Consider the following 22967-nt stretch of genomic DNA (forward strand, 5'->3'; position numbering starts at 1 on the left):
ACATTTACTTTTGCACTGTTGTATAAATGGATATATTTAGTCCCAAGACACTGCTGTCTGAAGTTATTTGTAGTCTCCTTGGGGGATACCTTGGCGTTTTAAACTAATGGAGAATATGCTTTATGGCTTCAGAGCTCCTGTCATTACTGCAGTGTAACTCACCGACTTCCATGAAGTATTGCTGATTGTCGGAGATGTAAGCGAAAGAAGAATTATGCCCACGCTCTAAATTTCAATGTCAGGAATCTTAAAAGTGATTTTACCACTCACGAGAGGTGCCACATTCTCACAGATGAGAGAAATGTCATGCTCCATAATCCTTAATATATTCCATTTTTACAACACACTTATTTTATATTACTCATTTTAACCATACCGATGATTTAAATGCACTTTTACTTTTAAGAAGTAGTATTATTCATTGCTGCTAATCCCAAAGGAGATGAAGAGCTCTTGGTGGCTATGCAATAATGCATCAGAAGGTAATTATTTGTTATAAAAATGCAGTTATAGATGTTTCTTTGATTTGTATGTTGGTTTGATGATGTCCCACGAATTCAGAGGGGCCGCTGAAGCAGTGTTTTGTTCTATCGCTAAGCAGGTTGTTGCTGAGGGACTAGAGGAACTAACAGCTACGCCTTTCTGTGCTGCAGAATTTTACTGAGCTTGTGATGGTGTGGCAGCATCGTCTGCTGTTGATTAGTTCACATCTGGGCGTTATTGCCCAGAGTCTGACTATGCCCGCATCACTGAATCGCTAAAAACAGGGACTATAGCAGGAAAGCTGGGCTTTGTACGTTCTCGTGCTGTGTAAATTATGAAAGCAAAGGCTAGTCGTTTACGGAGACAGGGGATTCATTCCGGCTTCCTGCAAACGAGTTCATCACCATCGCTGCGACGTTTAAAGCCCGGGGGAGCCATGCACAATTCAGACCTGCTTTGCAGGGCCGCGGGTGATGGCAGTGAACAAGCACAAGGCTGAAGTCAGAAGGTGCTTGCCCGTGGTGGTGGGGCTCTTCTCCACCCACCGTGGCTGTGGTTGCGCTTTGCAGAGGTTAATAGAAATGACGACCTTAACGTTAGATCCTGGGTGCTGCGGAGGAAAATGACCTGGTTCACAGCCTTGCAAACTGTGGCGCGGGCACAACCCAGACGGAGCCTCAGCGCGTCTTCTCCTGGCCGGTGCTGAGCTGGACGGGTCTCCGTCCATGGGCCCATCTTGGGTCTGATGTGGCATAGAGCAGGCGTTGTTTAAACCCGAAGCAACAAAGAGGCTGTGTAACGCTCCAGCTGCCGCCCTGACACAGGAATGAGTTATGCTGCATGTGAAATCCAGGCAGGACTTAAGAGTTCAAAACATCCAATCGATCCAGATAAGAACTCAGCGAGCCACTTCCAGAGACTTATTTAGCCCTCCGTCCTTTTCCAAGCAGAGGTTATACTGCAAATTCTGACAAGGGGTGTGGCGTCATTAGCCGGGAAAATCCAGGCACAGACAAATAGAACCAGGAAAGTTCAATTTTTGACAGCACAAGCGATCTGGGCAGAGTTCAGCTGAATGCAGAGAACAGTGCATATGTCTCGTACCCAAATTTCAGGCCGTGTGGGGTTTTAAAGATCGCAGTTTAAGGCACTAGTGACAGACAGAAATGACTCAATTTTTGAGCACAAGTGGGGTATACCATACTAAATGACAGTTTCCTGAGAACGACACCTTGTATGTCACAAGTTGGCTAATGTATTTTCTTCTACATAGGCTAGGTTTATTGGTTTGCTTTTATGATGACATGGAACAGATGGATTCTGCTGTGGCCCGGGCTTTACTTCATCAAATGATTAAATGCAATCAGTTGAGAGGTTTCCAGGCTGAGGTTCAGAAGGTGGGTACAACGCTCGTTCTTCTTGCCTACCTTAATCCTGAAACCAGAGGAGAGACTTTCTTCTTGAACTTGGAAAGAAAAGAGTGAAAAATCACTGGGATCTAAGAAATCACTAGAAATAGTTCTCAATCACGTAATGCAAAGAATAAATGCCCATTTTTGGTTTGTTTTTTTTTTACAGCGCTCATTCTTTTCTCGTTCTGCTTTGCCCCATCCCATATTCCTTTGACAGCTGTGGTTCTATTTTTGAGTTTTTATGAAGTGTGTGGTCACTAAGTGGTTGCCACTGCCTATTCCAGAACCTCCAGTTAAAGTTTTGGATGATAATGAAAATTGGTTCTCGGCAGATTTTTATTTGCCATCTGCTTTTTTTTGGTTTACTTTAGCTCAAATCTCAACTCCTGAACATTGCCATGCAAAACCAGACGCTGAACGATGTCCTTGGATCTCTGTCAGATGCCGTGGTTGGGCTAACTTCAAGTGAGCTGGAATCCTTATCACCTGAAGCGGTGCATAATGCAATCGCAACGTTAAACCAAGTCTCTGGGTGGGCAAAAAGCCAAGCTATGATTCTGTCCAGTAAATACCTCTCTTATGAAAAGGTACCTGTGATAACAGCTTTCTTACTTTCTATTTGTAAAAGTGAAATGGCTTTTTCTCAACAATGACCGTGCGTTTTAGAAAACTTAGTACAAGACTTCTTTTTAGCATTGTTAGTGGTCTGAAAATTTTTGTTTAAATCAAATAAAAACATCCAAGACTGTACCTCCCAAAGTAGTTCTCTAGTAACAGAGAGAATGACTGTTTGCATTTGGCAGTTGTATATGTTATTTTGTCTGTATCACTGCCTTAGGCAGAATTTGCATGATCAGAGATCCCAGACTATATATTCAAATACACTCTAATGGAAGGGATCGTGGTCCTCTCTGAAGTTTCAAAAAAAGGAGCCTCAGGGAAAATTGCCACATTTGTTCCCTGGACCATCTTGTCTGAATTGAAAGGAATCTGAGGAGAGTGCATCCCCAGGCAAGAAATGTATGAAGTATTCAAAAATAATCATTTTGATTTATGTATGAAGTTTTGCTTTTAAATGCATCTGCTGTTCACAAGGCACAAAACTTTCTGTTTGTTTGTGGTTATCTCTGCAGGTTTTATCGTTTTATAACGTTAGTCAAATGGGCGCATTGGTGACTGGTGTTAGCACCCAGACATTCTACAGCATGAACCCAAAGGAGCTTTCTCGGGTTATTCGAGGCACAACCTCCCAATACCTATCTGACTTATCACCTGCACAGCAACAAGGGATCCTCAGGAAGGTGATTATAAACCCAAGTGTGTAGTGGGTTCTCTCTGCACGAGAGTGCAATAACCAGATATGCAGAGCAGGATTTGAAGTGTTGTCACTGGGACATGTGTTTTAGCTCAGTGGTTAATGTTTGTAATGTTTTCTTCTGAACACCAACTATATTTTGAAGGTTCTCTCTTGCTTGGTTCCATGACGTTTTTAATACCGACATGTTTTCCCTTTATCCTCTTAAGAGAAATATTACACAGAATAGAAAGAAGGGCAAATCCTGTAAATCTAAGCATCAGTTCTGAAATGCCACGTATTTATCTGATCCTCTTTTTAGATAGCTGCATTTGGAGATTTTTCTTCATCAGTCAAATATATACAAGGAGCTTTCTTTAAAGACATATCTCTTTCTGATTTATGGAAACAGACTGGTTATAATCCCCCAATGATGAAAGAAAAAGAACTAAGAAGAAGCCAGGTAAAAATTGTTATGCAGTTCCCATTTCACTGCAATTTAGTATGACGGAAAATAGGAAAAGTGTAATATGTATGTGTTTAAGCAATATTGGTAAAAGGAAGGTTTGCCTGCCCCAAATATATCTTGATATAAACAACCAGAGGTCACTTAGAGCCTAGGCAGCATCCTGACACAACGCTACGGAAAGGGAGGCGTTAATATGATGAGTTCAAAAGTCTTCAATATTCTGCCACATAAATTTTCTCCTTCCAGTACTGTATCCTGTACGTTTGCAGGAACGACTACTCCTTTGGCTCGGTCCGCAGAGATGAAAGGTTGGACCAGAGGATCTCCAGAAGTCCCTTCAAACCTAAATGATTCTGTGGTTGTGTGCCATGAACATGTTTAACATCATCCCATAGTACCATTCAGTGGTGTTTTGTTTTGTCTTCTGAATAAGAAATTCTGCACTGGGTGCCAATCCTTTAGGTTGGCCAAACTGGACCGTAGAAATGCCTTTAGAGGACATAAGAGAGTTAAACATAGAAAAACCTAAAAACCTTGCGGTAGTTATTGTGTCTTACAACTGAATTACCTAAGCTTAACTTTAAATATGTTGGGTTTTATTTCAGGCTTTGTATCTGTATGAATTACTGTCTAAGAAAAACTCTCCTGTTGACCTTCTAAGGTATGGATGATAGTCTCCTTTGAAATGGGGTTAAAGTCTAGTTTTGTGATGAGATCGACTTGGAGGGAAACCATATGTGGTTATTTTGTATTATCTTGTGTGTATTCATTCCTGGGTACCACAGGATAATTCACCTTCCTCAATAAAAACAGTCTCCAAATCCAAAATCAGGATCGAGGCATTGCAGAGGTTTGGATATTTTAAGGCTCAGTCAATTTGATTACATTTTTACTTTCAATGGCTTTTAGATTACAAGAAAGGGGGGAAAAAAAGGTGGTCAAGAAACTGTATCTTAGGATGAGCAAGGACTAGATCCTGCTTAAATATTCAAAAGATTGAACTTTGCTTTTCCTTTCAGCACAGGACACCTTGTGAAAGGAGTAACTTGTCAACTCATTGAAAGTATGGGCGCAGACTTTTTTTTAAACAGTTTTAAAATCTTTGAAAAGAATCTTCATCTGCTTTCTCCATATCAGGTAAAACCAAAAAAAGGACTTTGTGTACATAAACGCACTACCCAACATCCAAACTGTAGGTAAATTAGAATGTGGTCCATTCTTTTTTTCATTTATTTCAAAACCCTGTATATGAACTTGTCTGCAAACGTACTTCATGTGTGTTATCATTTTGCCAATTTCGCGTGTCACTTGCAAATTGCAAGAAATTTCTACAGTCCTTTTAACTTGATGTTTCATGAGTAATCTATTTGGAACTATATATCTGTTTTGGAAACTGTCCTGGTTCCGGTGGGGATAGGGTTAACTTTTCCTGGTATTCCATGCCATGTGAGCCACGCCCACCCTGAGCTGCCGGGGGAGGGGGCAGGCACTTGCTGCTTAAAAGCGGGCTGGGGCGTCCCGGGTCCGGCCGGTCGGCGAGCGGCGGGGAGCGGCGGTCCCGTAATCGCGTTTGTATATTCCCCTATCCGTGTTGTTGTTGTTGTTTGCCTGTTCCCTTTGCTGTTCTGTTAAACTGCTTTTGTCCCAACCCAAGAGTCTTGCCTTTTCTTACGATCCTTCCTGTGTTAGGAAGGCACGTGCGAGCGGCACGTGGTTCTTTGTTGCCATCTGAGGCTAAACCACGACAGAAACATACAAATGCTCTCATGCACTCAGATACAGGATGCTTCGTCTCTGATGTCTACAAAAACAAAACTCTGAACTACTTTAAAAGAAAAAAAGCCAAAGAAAAATGCTTTCTGAAAATAATATACAGTTTTATATATACTAATTTATAAGCTGTAATAAACAAACCACATTTTAATTCTTCCTCAAAATTTCCAAATGTTTAAGATCATAATTTTTTGTTGCTTTTAGGTTAATTGTTTGGCTTGGAAGTTTTGGAAAGTTTCCAATGCATCTATTCCTCCCTTCCTCTTATCAGTGCTTCCGTAAGTCACATCTTATGACATCTTAAGCTACTGCATTCGTAGCACTACATTCAGAGTAGCCTTCAGAGCACTTTTTAAATAATCTCTTCAGTCTTAAGAAAACTAATGATTCAAACAAATGGTAGTTTGAATCTAAACCAAATGGTAGTCCTGAATTGTACTTGTTAATTCCCCTTTTTCTTTATTTCTTTCTTCCCACATGCTTAAAGGGATAAAAGGGAATGGGCACTATTCTTTTCCTGGAATATTTCTAATTGGAAAAAAGTACGAAAATAAAAGCATTCTATTTGACAAAGCATTACTCTAGTTAAAAAACAATAAAATAATAACAGAAATACTTAAATACAAGGCTTTCTACAAACCGCAGCACCAAGTTATTTGGCCAACAATTGCATCTTGCTTGTTCAGGACCCTCAGAAGTTGCTGGTGCTTTGGCTACACACCCCAATAAGGCTGGGCTTGCGCGGCTTTTGGGTATGGCTCTGTTTGCAAAGGCTGCCTGCCACTCTGGGTGGAGAAGAGGATGTTTTGTTTAATTTGGCAGGCTTTCCTGGACTTTGATAAAAAGGAAGCCTACTCTAAAACTGCCTGTTGTCCTTAACTCACCTACCACATCTTCATTCATCAGAGAATTATTCCTAATAAAAAGGAGAAAGGGTAAAAGTTTCTGAACTGCAGACAGTCTCGTTTCATACGGCGTTAAAGCACCTCAGAGCACTTTCGTCCACTTGCAGCTATTTATATCCCTTAGCCATTTTTTGGAGTGAGGTTCATGTGCTGATGAACTGGAAGATGATGTAAGTTAAAGAAAGACGTGGATTAATTGCAACTTTTCTGGCCTGGACAGTTTATAATTTTTCAAGTCCAGACTTGTCTTTAAATTTCTCCACCATCACAGATTTTATGGGTGTGGGTACGGGCGTATCAAGGTCAGGTTTACGTTCTGAGACCATTGGAATTCTCCCTGCAGGACTGAGTACCTGGAGTATGTCTCGGGCCCTTTGTGCATCCCTTTCATTGAAAGCCTGGGGAAGACTGAGATGGACCTTTTGAATCCAAGCCCTCGCAAAAAGAACGCTGTCCTGCAGAAAGTGCAGGAGTGCTTGGTAGGTACGGCAAGGAGGGGTCAGCAGCAGAGGGAGCCTTGCAGAAAAAGTCACCTGTAATTGGACACTGACAATTCCAAACTCAGTGAGAGTGGTTGATTAGTTTTCTCCCCCTTTATTGTCATGTGGTGCATCACAAAGTTATCCTGCCTACTTGTACTCCCCGGTCGACATGCACACGCTCACCGTCTCCTCTGTAGACAACCCGGGACACAGGCTCCCCTGCTCCGTGTGTGTGTGGTGAAACCATAGCTGAGGGCTCTGAGAGCCCAAAAGCGAATAACACCGCATGATAATTTCTTCATTGTCACAGGCAAGAGCAGCTTAGGCTATCGCCCAGCTTGGAGAAGCTCTGGGTGCCAAGGCCCCAAGCAACCTGCTGTAGCTGACCTGATGTGAGCATCCGAACTTGTGGTTCTGTGTGCACGTATTGCTGCACTGCTGTGTCAGTCACCATCTACATAAGTATCTGTATTCTTACGGGGGCTTTTTGTGTACTGTTTTGATTTTATTCTTCCCTGCCGAAGGAAACCTTTTTTATAGCTTCCTTAACGATTTTCGCTGACTCCATGCACGTGGCGAGGTGTTCTCACAAAATGCCGCTGCTGTCCGGGACAGCCCGGAGCTGACCCTGTTCCCCCCTGCTCCGAGCCGAGGGTGGCCCAGCACGTCCCACGGGAGAGGTGGAGGGACCAGGAGGGTCTGGTGACTTCTGCTGTCTGGGAGCTGCGGCAGTCACCAGTTTTTAGGGGAAACTAGTTCTTTGATGTAGCTGTGAATATTCATGTCCCTATACATGCCACCCAGCCCTATAATCTCCGGTGTTTTGGCAGCTGCTTGAGGAACCCCCAGAGAGAAGCCTTCTGACAGCAAGAGCTGGTGGCCCTTTCCCTTGCGAGAGCTCTGCTGCCAGGCAGAAAGGCAGCACCTCTGCAGGTCTTGGGTGCTCGCCTGGATGTAGAGATGGGGGCAGGAGATTTAGTTTTAATTATTTTTTTATGTGTGCTTCAGTATGGAATAAAGAATACACTGAAAGCTCTGACAAGTGCTTATTAAGTATCACCAGCTGCATTGGTGAAAGCAAAAAGTATAAAGCAGTCTCAGCAGAAATTGTAGATTAAGTTGCCGGTGCAAACTGTTGTGTCTTTGTTCGTTAAAGGGTCACAGAGCTTAAATGCATTGTGATGCCGTTGAGTGATACAGGTGAGAGCCAAGATCAGCTCTGCCAACAAGGTAAATGCTCTTGTTTCAGAATGGCTCCATTGCTGATGAATTTGATGTTGACCTACTTGGAAATCTAATCTGCCACTTACCTCCAGCCTTTCTGCATGGCAGAATGTCCCTGAAGGCGATGGCAACAGCCCTTCCTCAGTTCAAACTCTGCCGCCAGCTCAGCCACCAGCAGAAGACTGAAATTAAATACAAGATCCTCGAGTTCTATGGGTGAGGTATTAGATGTACCGCCGTGTGAGTGCTGAGGGTTAAGCCGTGCAAATACCAACCGGTCGCTTTGCACAGACAGAACTGCAGTGAAAACAACCCAGAGCGACTCCTGTCACCATCCGAGCTTGGGGTCTCTGTGCCCTTGAGCGAGGTTTCTGTTCTTGTGTGTAACGCGGTAGCTGTGGAACCCAGTACGAGCCCCGGGACACGCGGTCCCACGGGAACAGCAGAGAAGGGGTCGTGTTTGAGGAGCGGCCGGCAAGGAGCCTCCCTGGCGTGGCAAGGGAATGGGTGTTAGAGGCAAAGGATGGCGCAGGAATGCAAAGAATGGGAAAATGGAAGTGGGATACTGGGTGTACAGGCGCGAGGAGGGAAATCAAGCAGACTGCACGCTCCCTGGCAGTGGGAGAAGCTGGAGGGATATAAGGTTCGGCCAACCGAAGGAACAACACAGCGGCGAGTGCGATGTCAGGAGTGACTGGGGCCAGGGGGCTGATGGAGCCATGCTGCTCTCTGTCCTGCAAAAAACAAAGCTGTCCTCTGTCTGGCAAGAATATACTGGTGTTCTCTTGCGCTGTCCCTTAGGAGTATCTTGCATTTGAAAAACGAGACTAAATGCGTAGTTTCTAACGCATCCCTCCAGCCCCAAAGCCTGTCACTGCACCTAATCGTTTTGGTTGCTCGTTCAGCTTCCTCCCAGTCATCATTTTTCTGGTAACGGAATAGCTGTATTTTCCACCAGATCCCATCCCTGCATTAATCTCAATACAGATCCATTTTACTGAATCATGTCGCACTGTGCTACGTAATATTTTATTTTATTTATTTTGAAAATATTTGTCTAATCAAACATTCTCATAGCGGAGCAACAAACCACATAAAGTTTTCTGTGAGAACACGCACGAAGGGATTTGTTACTATCATCATCTTCAGGCTCTTTCAGGCTAAAAATTATTTATTCGAGTGCTTTCTTAAGTCAACCACCAATGTGGTTGGCTAATATTTTTCAGATTCATATCAAACAAAACCTGCATAGTGCTAAGCCACATACATTTTGAAAAACCCAGCACCACTCAGAACTGAACCTGAACTCAATTTTTAAGACCTGAAATTCCTAGAAATGATTTAGCATGTTATTTCAGGAGATACGGTACCTACCGCAGAACTGATCTCTCCTGCAGAAATGTCATTAGATGTGGCTCTCCGAGGTGTTAGATCTGCCTTCCATAACTCTCGACATTGCAGAGGAACGAAAGAGCAGGCAGTAAAAATAAGGAGCCAATAAGGAACGGATTTAAATCTTCTGTTCCATCCTGTCCTCCATGTTTCTGTCCCTTCATTTTAAAAGGCAGCGTTAGCAGCAGCCTGGTGCCACTGTTACGTTCCGGGGGTGTTTAGTGAACTCCAGCTCTTCAGGGCGAGGGGGAAACTCTCCATTTCTCCTCAGTGTGCAGGGATCTCCTCATCAGAAACGCGAGCGTCCTCAGCTCCTGCTGGCATTGTGGAAAGTTACAGTTGCCCAACGCCAATGAAAAACAGACCCTGTGCACCTGAAAATAGTTAAATGTTGGAATAGAGGAGGGTTTTTTTTCATTTATAAGCAAGTACTGGCAAGTATTGCTTGCTTGACGTATTGGGCGCGTTGGCCCTTAGGATGAGATTCTTGGGAAAAGGGTGGTTTCAGTTTTGGTTATGAGGTTTCTGCTTCTCCTTTGATACCATTTTGCAGACTGCTATTGCAGTATGAACCTGGTAGAAAAAGTGAGTTTTCTTTTAAAAAAGGAATTATTTCTCCGTGCTTGAACACTGTAATGCTAAGAATACTGTGACCGTTGCAGGAGAGAGCGCTCCATTACCCCAGTATTTGAAGGCCTTCGCTGAATATACTGAGAATTCCACTAATGCCCAATGTACGACAGGGAGATGAGAAAATGCAATCTGATGTTAATAAGCATGAATCATCACATTGACATAGAAGTGTCCGTGTTTCCTATGCGATACAGTATAAGAAAAATACTGAAGTTTTAGTATAATTTTCATTGCAAACATTCTTTATTAATATAATTTTCCAAAATATTTCTTCAGCTCCCCAAACAACTGGACAGCTGAAACAACATCAGATATTGGACCACTCATAGCTCTGCTGTCAAAAGGGGAATTAAACGTCCTTGCTGAAAAGGTATGTTTTTATTAGAATTTTTAAATTTCTAAAAGTTAATATTGGAATTTGTATTTGTGAATGTTATAATGCAGTCTAAATTATGTAACCTGAATGCTAAACTAGGTAAATAATTCTCTTGGCAGAGAACCATGTGTTAATATTTCACACGTTCTTGACTCCGTCAAAATTTCTGAGATTTCTTATTGAAAGTAATGGAAGTATAAACAATTATTTGCACGTGTACAATGATAATTGTATATTGCCATGTAGAAAAATAAATGGTGCATTTATAGTGACGCAGACTCAAACATTTTTAGTACTTTACACCTTGCAGCGTTGTTTCCTCCATTCATCCGCCTTCCAACCATAAAAGTTATGTTTCTTATCCTGTTAATAATGGGATCATACTGGTCAAATTAGCATTTACTCTCGCGGCCCTTTGCCCTAGGGCCAGTGTAGCACACAGAACTGATAGCCTCAGTATTGCGCTTCGGAGTTTCTTTGCCCTCTTTAGTTCTTATAAGCTTTTAATTTTTATGTATACAAGTAAACTGTACTGGAACGGGGAATTCGTTCTTTAGCAGAAATGTGTGAGCACAGTCAGCAACTTTTCCTCAGGAGATAATGCTTTTAATTGACCAAATAGAACGGGACTCTTCGATGGAAGGGAAGGTGCCCAGCAGGGTGGAAGAGAGAGGTCAAAAAAGCCTAAAAAAGGTGACCAGGTTAAAGTTATTTCTCATAATTTAATTGGGTCCCTATCCTCAATTCTTAGCTGGCAAATTTAAGACAAAATGAAGTACTTTCTGTACTGCACATACTAAACCGGTGGAACTCATTGCTGCAGGAGGGTCTGGACAGGACTCCCGTCAGTGCTCAGGTGTTGCCAGAAGCCGAGAGGGGAAACCAGAGGGAGAATCACTCAGAATTTGCTTTGTTTCTAATTTTTCCCCCTTCGAACTTATGCTGTTGTGACCTTTCAGTAGCAGCCAATTTACTCTCCTCTTCTGAAACACCTGCACAAATAGGAAGGCGGCTGAGCCGTTACAAGCCCCTGCTTTGCTGAGGTCTGCACAACGCTGCCTCTGCAAGTTGATTTGTTTTGAAATGGAGAAAGAAGCCTTGTTTATTCTCTCTCTCCTTCTTTCTTTCCCTTTGAAGTTCCCCGATATCATTTTACAAATAGCACAGACGATTGGACCGCTGTCTTCAGCTGAAGAGCTTCTCTCAACTGTATTTGACTCTGTCTCCAATGGCACATCCAGCATCGACTCATCTCTCACCGGACCCGGTCGGTATTTCACCTGGTGTCTCAGAAAAGTGCCGTTTGGGGCTCTGATGGTGCAGTTCAAACAGACTTTTTCTTTCACCTTGTCATCAAATGCGTTCTGAGAAGCAGGGCAATAAAAAGTAAAGCACTGACTATCTTAAAGACGTTCAGTGTTTTAGCAAGGCCAGTGAGAGTCTTCGTCCTGTTGCCTGCAGTTGTCGCATGCATTGGACAATTGCTGAAACACTTGATGTCGTTACAGGGTGGTACCGTTCAGCATCTCCTGGAATGTTCCTGAGTGCACAGAGGAAAAAGATGAATGATTTGAATTAAACGGTTTTGTTTATTTTTACTTTCCTTTGTAATCTAAGTGAAAAGCCTTGAATTAAAAAGCCGTGAAGGGACAAGCTACTGTTGTGCCAGAAGACTGCACGTAGTTAATCCTTTGCCAGACGTGAGCTGATGTTGAGTTGGCTGTTCTTAAATCTGACGCTGGTGGCACTGTGTTTTGTCTGTCCAAATGGACAGAGTTTGTTGTAATCGAAACAGTATTTTAATTAGCAGCCAAACTAATCTGTTAAAATCTCTGGTGATAAATGGATCGTTTTCTTTGTATAAGGTACATACTTTGACTATATTCTATTATTACAGTAACTATCCTTCCTCTTACTTGAAATTCACCCAGGCAGAATTTTTAAGCTATGCCATCCTGTGCCACGGAAAACCGCCCTGCTGGGGGGAGAGGCTTTTCAAAGCACTGATGGGAATTTAGACCCCAACAATTCCAAGGAGTTTGTTACTGTCTGCCTTCATGTCTTTGAAAACCTCCCGTCGGTTCTCAGCCTAACAGAACACAGTCCAAGCTCTCAGGCACCCTGAGCCACCACGGCACGCAGAGCAGCAGCTCTGCACGCCGACTGCGTGTCTCTGGGAATGGATTTGCTCCTGATAATGCTGAACTCACACGCAGAGAGAGACAGAGGGCGTTCTACAGACTTGTATTTTTGCATAGCCTGAAAGAAACCCATGGCCTCCGTTGATCAGAGTAGTCAATTATCAGACTCTAAAAAAGCAGAATCGAGCTGGTGGAATAGCAGGGCGCTAGTCCACCTGTATGCGTGAAATGCATTCTTCCTTGAACAAGTAAACCATCAGATCGTAAATCATATTTCTTTAGACATGGGCCACAGGACTAAAGGTTCAGCCCCAGGCATTTCAGGGCGCTTGTGTCTACGTGTGCCTTTTTAGGCCTCTGGATCACAACAACATGAATCCCAAAGACTTCTCTAATCAGACTAACTCATCTCCAGCGCAGTTGCAGAGCTGTCTCACCTGCGTTGCAGGACCCTTATCAACCTGCCAGTGAAGCTAATGATCTTTGTGCAAGGGCAGTTTGGCTCCAAGGCTATGGAGGCTTTTCACTCTTCACTTGGGGTGCACGAGCTCAGCTCGGGGGAGCCTGGGGGATGAAAAATTGAAGGATCATTTGTGCTAGTCTAAGAAATACTTCTGCAGTCCAAGTGTGGTATTCAGTTTCTCTTACCAAACATAATCTTATCAATTCCACACCACTTGCACGGTGGTTTCAATAAGGAATGAAGTTTATGGATGATTTGTAAATCGCTAGGCAAATGGGTATTGTGAAAATGGCTCTGGAATAACACTGGTGCTCTTCATGCTACCAACCTGCTGTTTTACATTTGCCACAGTCCAGCTGTGAGCTAATGTTAATAACAGCAACAATTAACAATAACAAATAACAATAACAAATAACAATTACCAGTGACAGAGTTCTTACATCTATGCCTGCATCAAGACAAAAACAAAGGTGGTGCTTAAGGCGAGATGGAACACACCAGGCAAAACCCAGGACTCGTGTGTCCAAGATGCGACCAGAAAGCCATGGCAGTGCTAGAAAAAGAATTCAAGTTGCTTACCTCTGAGATGTTGTTATATATATATATATATCTATATATAAAATATGTTCTTCATCAAACTATATGTGATTATATAGCAAAAGGAAGAGTGAAGTAGCATCAGATGCAGGAAGCAAAGCCAGGAGTCTAATTAGCATTTCCCTTTAATGTAACACGCCAATGCATTTGGTGTGTTACAAATAATAAAATTAATGTTTTTTCCAAGAACACAAAATACTAGGTTTTCATGGCTTGGGGAAGGGAGCTGCATTGTGTCTGGAGGGTTGTATTTACAGGATAAAAGCTGACCTTTTGCAGAGGGGGGGTGACCCAAGGCAGCCTCGGCGGAGGGCGGGAGGGGGAGAGCGGAGCATCAGCTGGTGCAGTGGAAGCTGAACAACATTTTCGTTTGCTCAACAGATTCAGTCTTTTCAGCATTCTACCCACTACTGCAGCTTCCTTTGATGCAAATAAATCCCTCCTCTGACGCCTTTCAAAGTACAAATCTACTTTGTGCATCCTCGCTTTAATTTATTTTTCTGGGGGAGCTTAGCTCAGGCACAGCATCTGTGAAATTCTTGCATTTTTACAGTAGTGACCGTATCTGAAGACATGTAGGGATTATTTGGTTTACATAATTATTTAATAAGGTTTTCCTAAATTAGTGACAGGAGAGAGAGCAGTAAGCAACCACATTAAGGACTCTAATTTCTGCTTTCCATCAATATTAGAGCTAGATTATGCCAACAAAGACCAGGATTTGTTAAAACACACAATGGAAACTGTCTCATTTGATCATGCGTAGGGCTAGAACCTGACTGTAAATAAGATTTTTAAATGGAGTTTGTCAGTCCAAACAGTTCTGTTGTAAGTGAACAGCCCTCTCAGATCCTGACATTTTAACAAGGTGCTTGACGTGAAGAGCAAGCACCGCACTTCGCCGACACTCCCTGCTTCTGTCTTCACCTTGTTTAAATGTCAGGCAAGTCTTACAAGAAATACATCTTTGCCAGGGTATTTCAGAGTAAAAGGGCCTCTCATGTCTGTCACTTCCCCGTAGAGCGGGATTCAGGTGTGTGCTGCCAGAATGTGGAGCGGTTGATGCAGCCGCAGTGTTTTTTGTGAACAATGACACAGCTAAATGGAGTCATCCCAAAGACCTGCATTTCATTCTTACTCAGGCAGGGCTCCCAGAGGATGGTGGTTTTACCTCAGAATAAGCCCTTGCCCTGGGTTCTGATGCCTTTCGGGAATTAGACTTGAAAGAAACTTGCAAGAAATCGGATGCTCTTATTGCACACATCCAGATTGTAGTTTTATTGTGGCATCCTATGTTATAAATGTTCTGAGATATATGTCTGCTCCTATTTTCCAGCGTGCGCTACCTTTGGAGGACAAAGAATATAACAAATTTCTTGCAAGTTAGGCGAATTCTAGTTTTTATATCCAGGATGTTAACAATGTAAATATCTTGCAATGAAATAATTTCTTTAAATAATTAATTTATCAATATCGCATCAGCTGCAGTTAATTCATAGTCTGTCACCATCTTGAATCTTTATATTGCTTTGATTTCTTTTTTTCAGTCTCCTTGAAGAAAACTCTTGCTGTTTGAATTTTTTTTTTTCCAGATTGCCTGGGAACCAGAGCACCTTCTTCAGATGAAATTATTAAATTAGTGGAAGCAAATGTCTTTTGGTCTGTTCAGGAACTGAAATGCATGGATGCAGGGACCTTTGGCAAAAATGTAGAACTTCTTGGGACCGTCTCAGGTTTTAACAGCTCCCAGCTTATTGCCTTGAAGGAAAAAGCCAAGCAGGTAACTATCCTGGCTGTGAAGGAAAATTAAATCCATAATTTGATTTGCTGTTATTGAGCTATGCAGTCCTAAAATAACTGTGCTACGTCAATGTCACCACTGCTGCAAGAATATCTATTGTTTATTGGAAAAATAATGTGAGATGGTGATAGAAGACTATTGCCCTTGCTTTAGAGTCAACAGGCAAGTCGTTCTGAGCTATCGGCAGCTGAAAAACTTAAGTGCTTTTACTTTTTAATTGCTTTTCAGTTGCTTGCTTCTCACTTTTCTTTCATAACTGAGAAGTCAGCCAGCGTGCTATAGGTTGTTGTTTGGCCTGCTGAGAATTAAGCTCAGAGTGTTAAATTGTCTACATCAATGTTAAATATAGTTTACAGTGGTGTAAAACCAGACTGACTGAAAGAGACTGTTACTAGCTGAATAAAGCTCACTCTCCCACCTTCTTGTCACAGGCAGGGACAAGCCCATCAGTGGGAAATTTTAGGGAGGGGAAAAAAAAAAAATCACACATGTCTTTACTCGGATGTTACTGGTGAGTGCAAGTTAGGGAAACACGGCAGAAAGCAGAGGCCCATCTTTGCCAAGGTGTAGCTCCGTGGAGCGGGACAGGGATGTGGTCTCGGCTCTCGTCACCGCTGGCGCCTCTTTCTTTCAGGGCAGGACGCAGCTCCTCCCGAGCTCCTCAGAGAGGGCCCTGCCGGGCTCAGCCCGCGGGTGATGTCGGCGCTGCAGCAGCGGCGCAGGAGGCCGGGAGCCTCTCCTGTGTGCGCAGTGCAGGACCTGTGCTGGCTGCAGGTCAGCGTGCTGCGCCTGCGGCTGACCATCAGCGAGGCGTCTGGGCTCCCCGCAGCACTGCCGTGGCCACCTGTGGGCTGGGAGAGAAGTCAGACCTTGCTGATTTCTTACACCTGGGGACTGAGAGCTCTCGCGCTCTATGGAAAGTGTCCTTAAAGATCTGCCAGCTCGGTTCTGCACCCTTGTCCCGAGGGCAGTTTCCCAGGGGTTCCTATTGACTAACTTCTTGAGGAGCTGTGAGTTCACTTTCATAAAACTCGGGGTCCTGACTTTACTCTTCCCCTGGGCCGTATCCCTCAGGACTGCACATTCCACCTGGGCATGATCAGTGCAGCCCAGGCTGCCTCCAGCCTTGGTGTCACCAGCTAGCTTGCGTTGGTGACCAACAGGTCCAGTATCGCACCCCTCTGGTCGGGCTGTCTATTACCTGGCTTAAGAAGTTATCCCCGATGCACTCCAGGAGTCTCCTGGATTGCCGACAGCTCGCCGTGCTACTTCTCCGGCAGCTGTCGGGTCGGCTGAAGTCCCCCAGCAGGACGAGAGCCTGCGGGCGCGATGGCCGCTGGAGCTGGAGTAAGGAGGCTTCGTCAATAGGCTCCCCTCGATCGGGCAGCCTGTAGCCAACACCAGCCACAAGGTTCCCTGTTACCTCTGTCTAATTCTTACCCACAGGCTTTCAGCCTGCTTGCGGCTGTTCTTCAGAGACAGCTCTTCACGCTCTGTCCATTTCTTGATGTAGAGAGCAATCGCTGCCCCTCCTTCCTCGCCTGTCCCTTCCGAAGGGCCTGTAGCCATCAACGGCCGCACACAAGCCGTGGGATTCCTCCCACCAGCTTTCAGTAATGGCAGGTTTCAGTAAAACCAGGTCATAGCTTTCTAGCAGCACGGTGGCTTCCAGCTCCTCCTGTTTGTTGCTCATGCTGTGTGCATTGGTGTAGAGGCACTTCAGCTGGGCTGTCGGCCATGTCACCTTCTCAGAGGAACACCCCTCGATTCCTTTGAGGTACTTCACCTCAAGTGTGTTGCCCTCTTGGCTCCTGTGACCTCAGGAGCCCCTGGCTCATCTCTGTAAGACTTGGAGTGTGCTGCAGTGTAGCCAGCACAAGCTGTGGGCCCTCGCTGACACCCCGTTCCTCTAACCTCGGCGTGTGTCCCACAGCTTGCCACGGGCAAGAGATAAGGCCATCAGTGCGGTTTTTAGCAGTGAAGCTCAGCTTCCAAAACTCCTGAGCTGGAGCTGCTCAAAGAAAAGTGGGACCAACCAGATTTCCGAAAGCAGATGGTGACTCTGCAGCTCTGTCTCTGCAGCCTTGTTGCAGCAGGACGACAGCCCAGTGCAGCAAACACATCCTTCCCGAGACAGCGTCCCTCGCTCAGCACGGAGACACGTGGGTAGGAAAAGGGAAAAAAATATAATCCCAGAAGAAAATAAAAACAGCGCTCATCTGAGGTAGCGGGAACTACAATATTTTACAGCAGTGCAACATAATGGTCTGCCTACAGGGGGGTATCTGCTGCAGAGGAATTGCCAACGAGGCCAACGCACTCACATCCCAGTTACATTCAGCTCACAGATCCACAGGTCTGTAGTGCACTGAGTGAAAGAATATTCTGTCTGTGTGAGTGTTTGTCAGACGGGTTGCTGCTAGACAAAGGCAGGATTCCTATATGTTAATCTGCAGAATGCAACATGGTGTTACACTGGGCGTGAAGCACGAGAAATCAGCACAGGCAAAGCTTTTTGAAATTATGTGCGTAAGATGCTGTTATGTTATTAACTAAAGGGCATCTTTGATGAAAGGTTTGATTAAGCCAGCTTTAATTTCTCATAAATTGATTTCCCATAAAAGGAACTGCATGGTCCCAAACTAATTCAAAAAGTCTGTTTGTCAGATTGTGTGTTACTGAAAGAAAGAAGCTGAGCTCACTTGTAAGTGGAAGGTCTCCAAGCTCTGCGATAGCGACAGCTGTACGGATCTGTGGTCTCTAGGTGAATGAGGACAGAGGGGTGTTTCAGCTTCATCTGTCGTGTTATTTATATCATTACAGCTGAGGTTTCATCCAACACTGTTGGATAATACTATTTATGAAGTACTTCAAATTCTGTAGTTTATGACCTAGATCAGGAAAAAGACAGACGACATTTTTAACGGCATGTGTTTCATGTATCTCTTAAGCTAGAGAATTAAGAGCTTTAAAATTGGGTTAATGCTTTTTACTACTTATTTTCTTTGGAAAAGATTGAAATTTCCCAGGCTTAGACCCGTTTTCTATTTCTTTATGACATCGTAAAAGCAACATAAAAGATCTGGTGGAAACTCAGTCAGGAGGTACCGGTCCAGCAAAGCATCTCTTCACCAAATCCTTAGCCCCGAGGTCCCTCGTCGCTCCTGAGGCTGCCCTGCTGTGCAAACAGCAGAGCGTCCCCAGCTCTGCGTAAGGAGTAGCTTCTTCCAGACCTGTCCCCTTTAGAATTATAGACGTGTTAGGGTTGGAAGGGACCTTAAAGCTCATCTACTTCCAACCCCCCTGCCCTGGGCAGGAACACCTCCCGCCAGATCAGGTTGCTCAGAGCCCCGTAAGGCCCCAGCTCAGAGCCTGGCCTTACAAAATTCCAGGGATGGGGCTCCCACCACCTCTCTGGGCAACCTGTGCCAGTGTCTTACCACCCTCATGGTGAAGAACTTCTTCCAAACGTCCAGTCTGAATTGTCCCATCTCTAGTTTTAATCCATTCCCTCTAGTCCTACCACTACCCGACATCCTAAAAAGTCCCTCCCCAGCTTTCTTGGAGGCCCCCTTAAGATACTGGTAGAACACTGTAAGGTCTCCTCAGAGCCTTCTTTTCTCCAGACTGGACAACCCCAGCTCTCTCAGTCTGTCCCCATAGGAGAGGTGCTCCAGCCCTCTGATCATCCTCGTGGCCCTTCTCTGGACACGTTCCAGCACGTCCATATCCCTCTTGTAGTAGGGGCTCTAGAAGGGGCTTTCTTTCTTTTATGCAGGTTGTACAGCTTCGTGTGTAGCTGAAGGTGCAAACACTACTTAGGAGGCCACAGCAGAGATATCCCTTCAACAAGACCTTACTAGCTTTGACCTTCCTAATTTTTTGAACAAAAGCTAAGTTGTAGCTATGCTGAAGGTGCAATAAATATTTCCATGAATCAGACTGCATGAAAGATCAACTTAGCCAAGGGCTGGGATTTTAGTTTTATTTTCCCATGTGGAGTTAGGAGCACAATCATGTACTAGAAAACTGTCATGTATTGACTGACATAAAGCTAAGTTGATGAAGCACATGAGATCTTTAAAGTGAGCTCTTTCTTTTTCCATTTTTAAATGTGTGCCTGTCTCGTTCAAGTCACTTCCTCCGGCCAAAACCCAGTGTCTCTTTTTCTGTAACGACAATTGGCCACATTCTGAGAAATACTGGCCACTGACTACTGTATTCTGTCATTTACAACTGAATGTAATTAACAGTTTTGGCCTCTGCAAATTCAGCTCTTGATGTACTTTCATAATTCCTTTTTCCTGAAATCAAAATTTTCTTAGGGCTGATCTGTGACAGCTTTTGAGTGACTGTATTTATATCACAGATAAAGTTAAAAGCAGTGGATTTGTCAGTTTAAACACACTGGTACTGGTTTAGAAAAGCCCCTGCTTATTTTTTTGTTTTTACAGAGCTTTACAGATTTAACTGTATCTCTGCAAACATATTCAAATTATTATTTTTTTTTATATTGTATGCACACAAACTAGAAATCAGAACTTTAGGAATTGGCTATTTGTCTGTATTACCCGATTCTCTACTTTGATTTCTGCTTCCCTCGCCAACGACCGAGCCAGAACGACAGGTCACCAGAGCAACTGGAAGTCCCTCCATGGAGCGGCTGCGGGAGGCGCAGAAGCCTGGCTGGTCCAGGGGCTGCTTTCGCGGTCATGCTGGAACAGTGTGGATCTCGGCACAGACTCACATTTTTATTGCTTTTAGTGGTACTCGCTCCTACAGCAGCCCTTCTAGCAGTCCCTGCTCTGACTTATCAACAAGCTCGAGCTGCGCAAATTGCAGCATTTTTAGATAAACTGGCCATTATTAGTGTAGAACCTCGAAATCTTTCACAATACCTAAGCCCTGCCTTTTGTGCGCAGAGGCATGCTTCGGGCATTGCCACTTTGAAACCAGGGGGTTTGAGAACGGTCTACGTAGAGGAAGATTCATAATGATCTCACAGACATTAATGAATTTCTTCCAAAGGTTTGGGGATCGCTGCCAGGCTGGAAGAGTTATCATATTGTGTCCCTGGGCCGCATCGCTCTGGCACTCACCGAGCAGGAAATCGAAGAGCTGGATTTGCGATCTGTGGACACCATTTCTGCACTGGGTCAGCAGAGGGAATGGACTCCTACCCAGGTAAGTGTGTTACTGAAGGTACTGCTGGTGAAAGGCGCTGGATTCAGGCCCTTTGGGACTGAGGTCCCGGACTGCCCAGGAAATGGTTACAGCAACGCACAGTGCTGCTGCTCTGGGCTGAGAGCCCAGGCAGGTTGGTGGCCACGGGCGTCTGCCTGGCTGCTGGCTCCTCGGGGAGGTGGCCAAGGGCACATCAGTTACCGTCAGTTGTGGTGGTGACTAGTGTATTCTTTAGCGCTTGCCCACCGAGTAGCGGAAAGGTCAGCAGCTCCTCTCAGGGCGGCCCCAGGACAGACCGTGCTGCCAGGGGACGTTAGCCCTTCCTCACGACCAGTAGTCACTGGAGAGGCCGTGTGCCCCCAGCACCAGCAGCCACTGCCCTAGAAGCCTAAGTTGTTAGCAAATATGCTCCGCTCCTCTTCCTTTCCTTGATTAACGTCTAGTTATGTCGATGGGACTTTCATTATAAGAGCTAAAAGCGTACGTGCAGCTGGCAGCATATTGCTGGCTCCGTGGCCCATTCCGTGAGGGCTCCTCAGCTGCACACGTGCTGGCGTGGTGGCAGCCAGCCTTGGCGGGATGTCACAAATCTGTTTAATAGATTCTTGTTCTGAGGAGCACCATCAGAAGGAAGCACTCGTGAGGGTTTTGTACAATACTAGTTGGCTTTTGATGTTCCCTGCTGTCAGTAAGAATAGATGGTTAAAAGAGATTCATCCTGCTGAGCTTCAGTGGTCTAAAAGCTGGGCAGCTAGTTTAAGCTAGTCATTAAGTCTCAGCATTGTGGATAGATTAGGAAATCTTGGAAGATGCTTGTTTCTTTCACTGACTTTGGAGGATGCCTTGGTGACAGGCTTAAGCTAGACACAGTTTTAAAATGCTTAGTTTAGGATGAGCACTGTCCTAAACAACTTAGGCTTGCAAAGGCGTTTTGGCACCAATATCCCATTTATATCCGGAAATTAATCCTAAGCACAGGTCACCGCCTATGTATGACACTTAAATAAGACAAGATAACCTGAGTATTAGAAAAACTAAAAATTTCTTACTGATGCCCTTGAGTAACGTATGTTTTCTTCTAGCAATTAATTGACTGGGGCAGTTCTGCGAGGGGATCCCACGCCCGTTTCTTCTGGTGAAGCGTTTCCTCCTGACCTGGCAGAAGGGGCACAAAGTGCTTTCAACACTTGCCCTTGGGAAGTGTTTGTGCAGCAGTGCCCTGTCCGAGCGTCACATGTAGGTGGTGACAGTGCTCCTCCTGAAGGCCACAGCAAAACTCCAAGTAATTACATTGGGGAGGCTCAGGATTATATATGGTCCATGGCTTCTGATAAGATTTTGAGCTTCTAGTAACAAAACCTTCAATTATATTCACGCTGTTCATGCATAATATCTTACTGCTTTTGCAGGCAAGATCTATTTTGCAAGGTTTTCTGGAAGACTCTGGCCAGACGATCAGTACGCTAAAAAGCTTTGACTTGGTTGGATTAGGAGCTATTCTTTGTGCTTTGAACTCCACAGAAATCATGTCCGTGAGGACTGCTGAATTCAGGTACTTCATTTAATACTTAATGAAATATGCATTAGTATCCCTATTGATAAAATTTATTGTGCAATTTATTTTCCTTCAAGATTTCCAGAGCCTAAAGAACATTATTTTACATTTTAAATGCTTTTAGAAAGGCAATAACTGTTACGAAAGACGTACACTAGTTGTTTAAAATACATTCTATTTTGGGTTTCCTCTGCCATTTATATCCCACCATTTCAGCATTGCACTGAGAAACCCAGGTTTTTGCTCAAAGCATTAAGCATTTGTATGCAATTTGTGTACATGTATTTCAAACTGAAAATGGGTTTACAGCAGACTAGGTGTATTCCCGGCATATTTAGTATTGCAGGTAGTTGCAGCACGTAACGTTAACCTCGTTGCCCTTCGCAGCGCTGCGGTTGCAAGAGTTGGCCTGTTGTTTTGTAGCAGCCCTGTTCTGCGGCATTTTAAGAAGATGGCAGAGTCTGTGTTCGGAACTGCTGCCGGCTGGAACGGCTCTGTTTTACAGGAAATCGGTACTATAGCAGGTAACAAAACTCAGACTCCAGGTGGTGATGGTTCTGAAGCACTGTTATTAAGCGTTAAAGACAGGTTCGCATAGCAGTGCCTTTTTCTAGACTGGCAAAAGACGTGTCTTACAGAGAGGAGTCACCTGCAGGGATGGACACGCAGCACTTTCGTTAGCACTAAGGAAAAGTCGTGGTGTTCTCTGTAAGGATCTCTGAACGTGCTCAAGCCGACCGCGGGGAGCGCAGCCTGCAGTCATTCGGGTCCTGTAAGGTGGGA

The 22967-nt window shown here is 44.4% G+C and overlaps 1 protein-coding gene across 2 annotated transcripts in view; it reads left to right on the forward strand.

Moving 5' to 3' along the window:
- The first annotated feature begins 482 nt into the window (after positions 1-482).
- LOC141747781 (otoancorin-like) overlaps positions 483-22967 on the forward strand; it is a 28636-nt gene continuing 6151 nt past the window's right edge. For both annotated transcript variants that reach the window (XR_012588805.1, XM_074598527.1), the window contains exons 1-15: positions 483-1880; positions 2267-2482; positions 3029-3196; positions 3512-3652; positions 4264-4319; positions 4678-4795; positions 5636-5709; positions 6680-6815; positions 8068-8258; positions 10344-10437; positions 11581-11710; positions 15237-15424; positions 20474-20629; positions 22039-22181; positions 22572-22708. Coding sequence is in view for 1 of the 2 variants with exons in the window: in XM_074598527.1 (XP_074454628.1) it covers positions 1737-1880; positions 2267-2482; positions 3029-3196; positions 3512-3652; positions 4264-4319; positions 4678-4795; positions 5636-5709; positions 6680-6815; positions 8068-8258; positions 10344-10437; positions 11581-11710; positions 15237-15424; positions 20474-20629; positions 22039-22181; positions 22572-22708 (2092 nt within the window). In the remaining variant the exon portion in view is untranslated. The remainder of the gene's footprint in view (positions 1881-2266; positions 2483-3028; positions 3197-3511; positions 3653-4263; positions 4320-4677; positions 4796-5635; positions 5710-6679; positions 6816-8067; positions 8259-10343; positions 10438-11580; positions 11711-15236; positions 15425-20473; positions 20630-22038; positions 22182-22571; positions 22709-22967) is intronic.

The sequence above is a fragment of the Larus michahellis genome, chromosome 8 (genome assembly GCF_964199755.1).
Source record: "Larus michahellis chromosome 8, bLarMic1.1, whole genome shotgun sequence".
NCBI lineage: Eukaryota > Metazoa > Chordata > Aves > Charadriiformes > Laridae > Larus > Larus michahellis.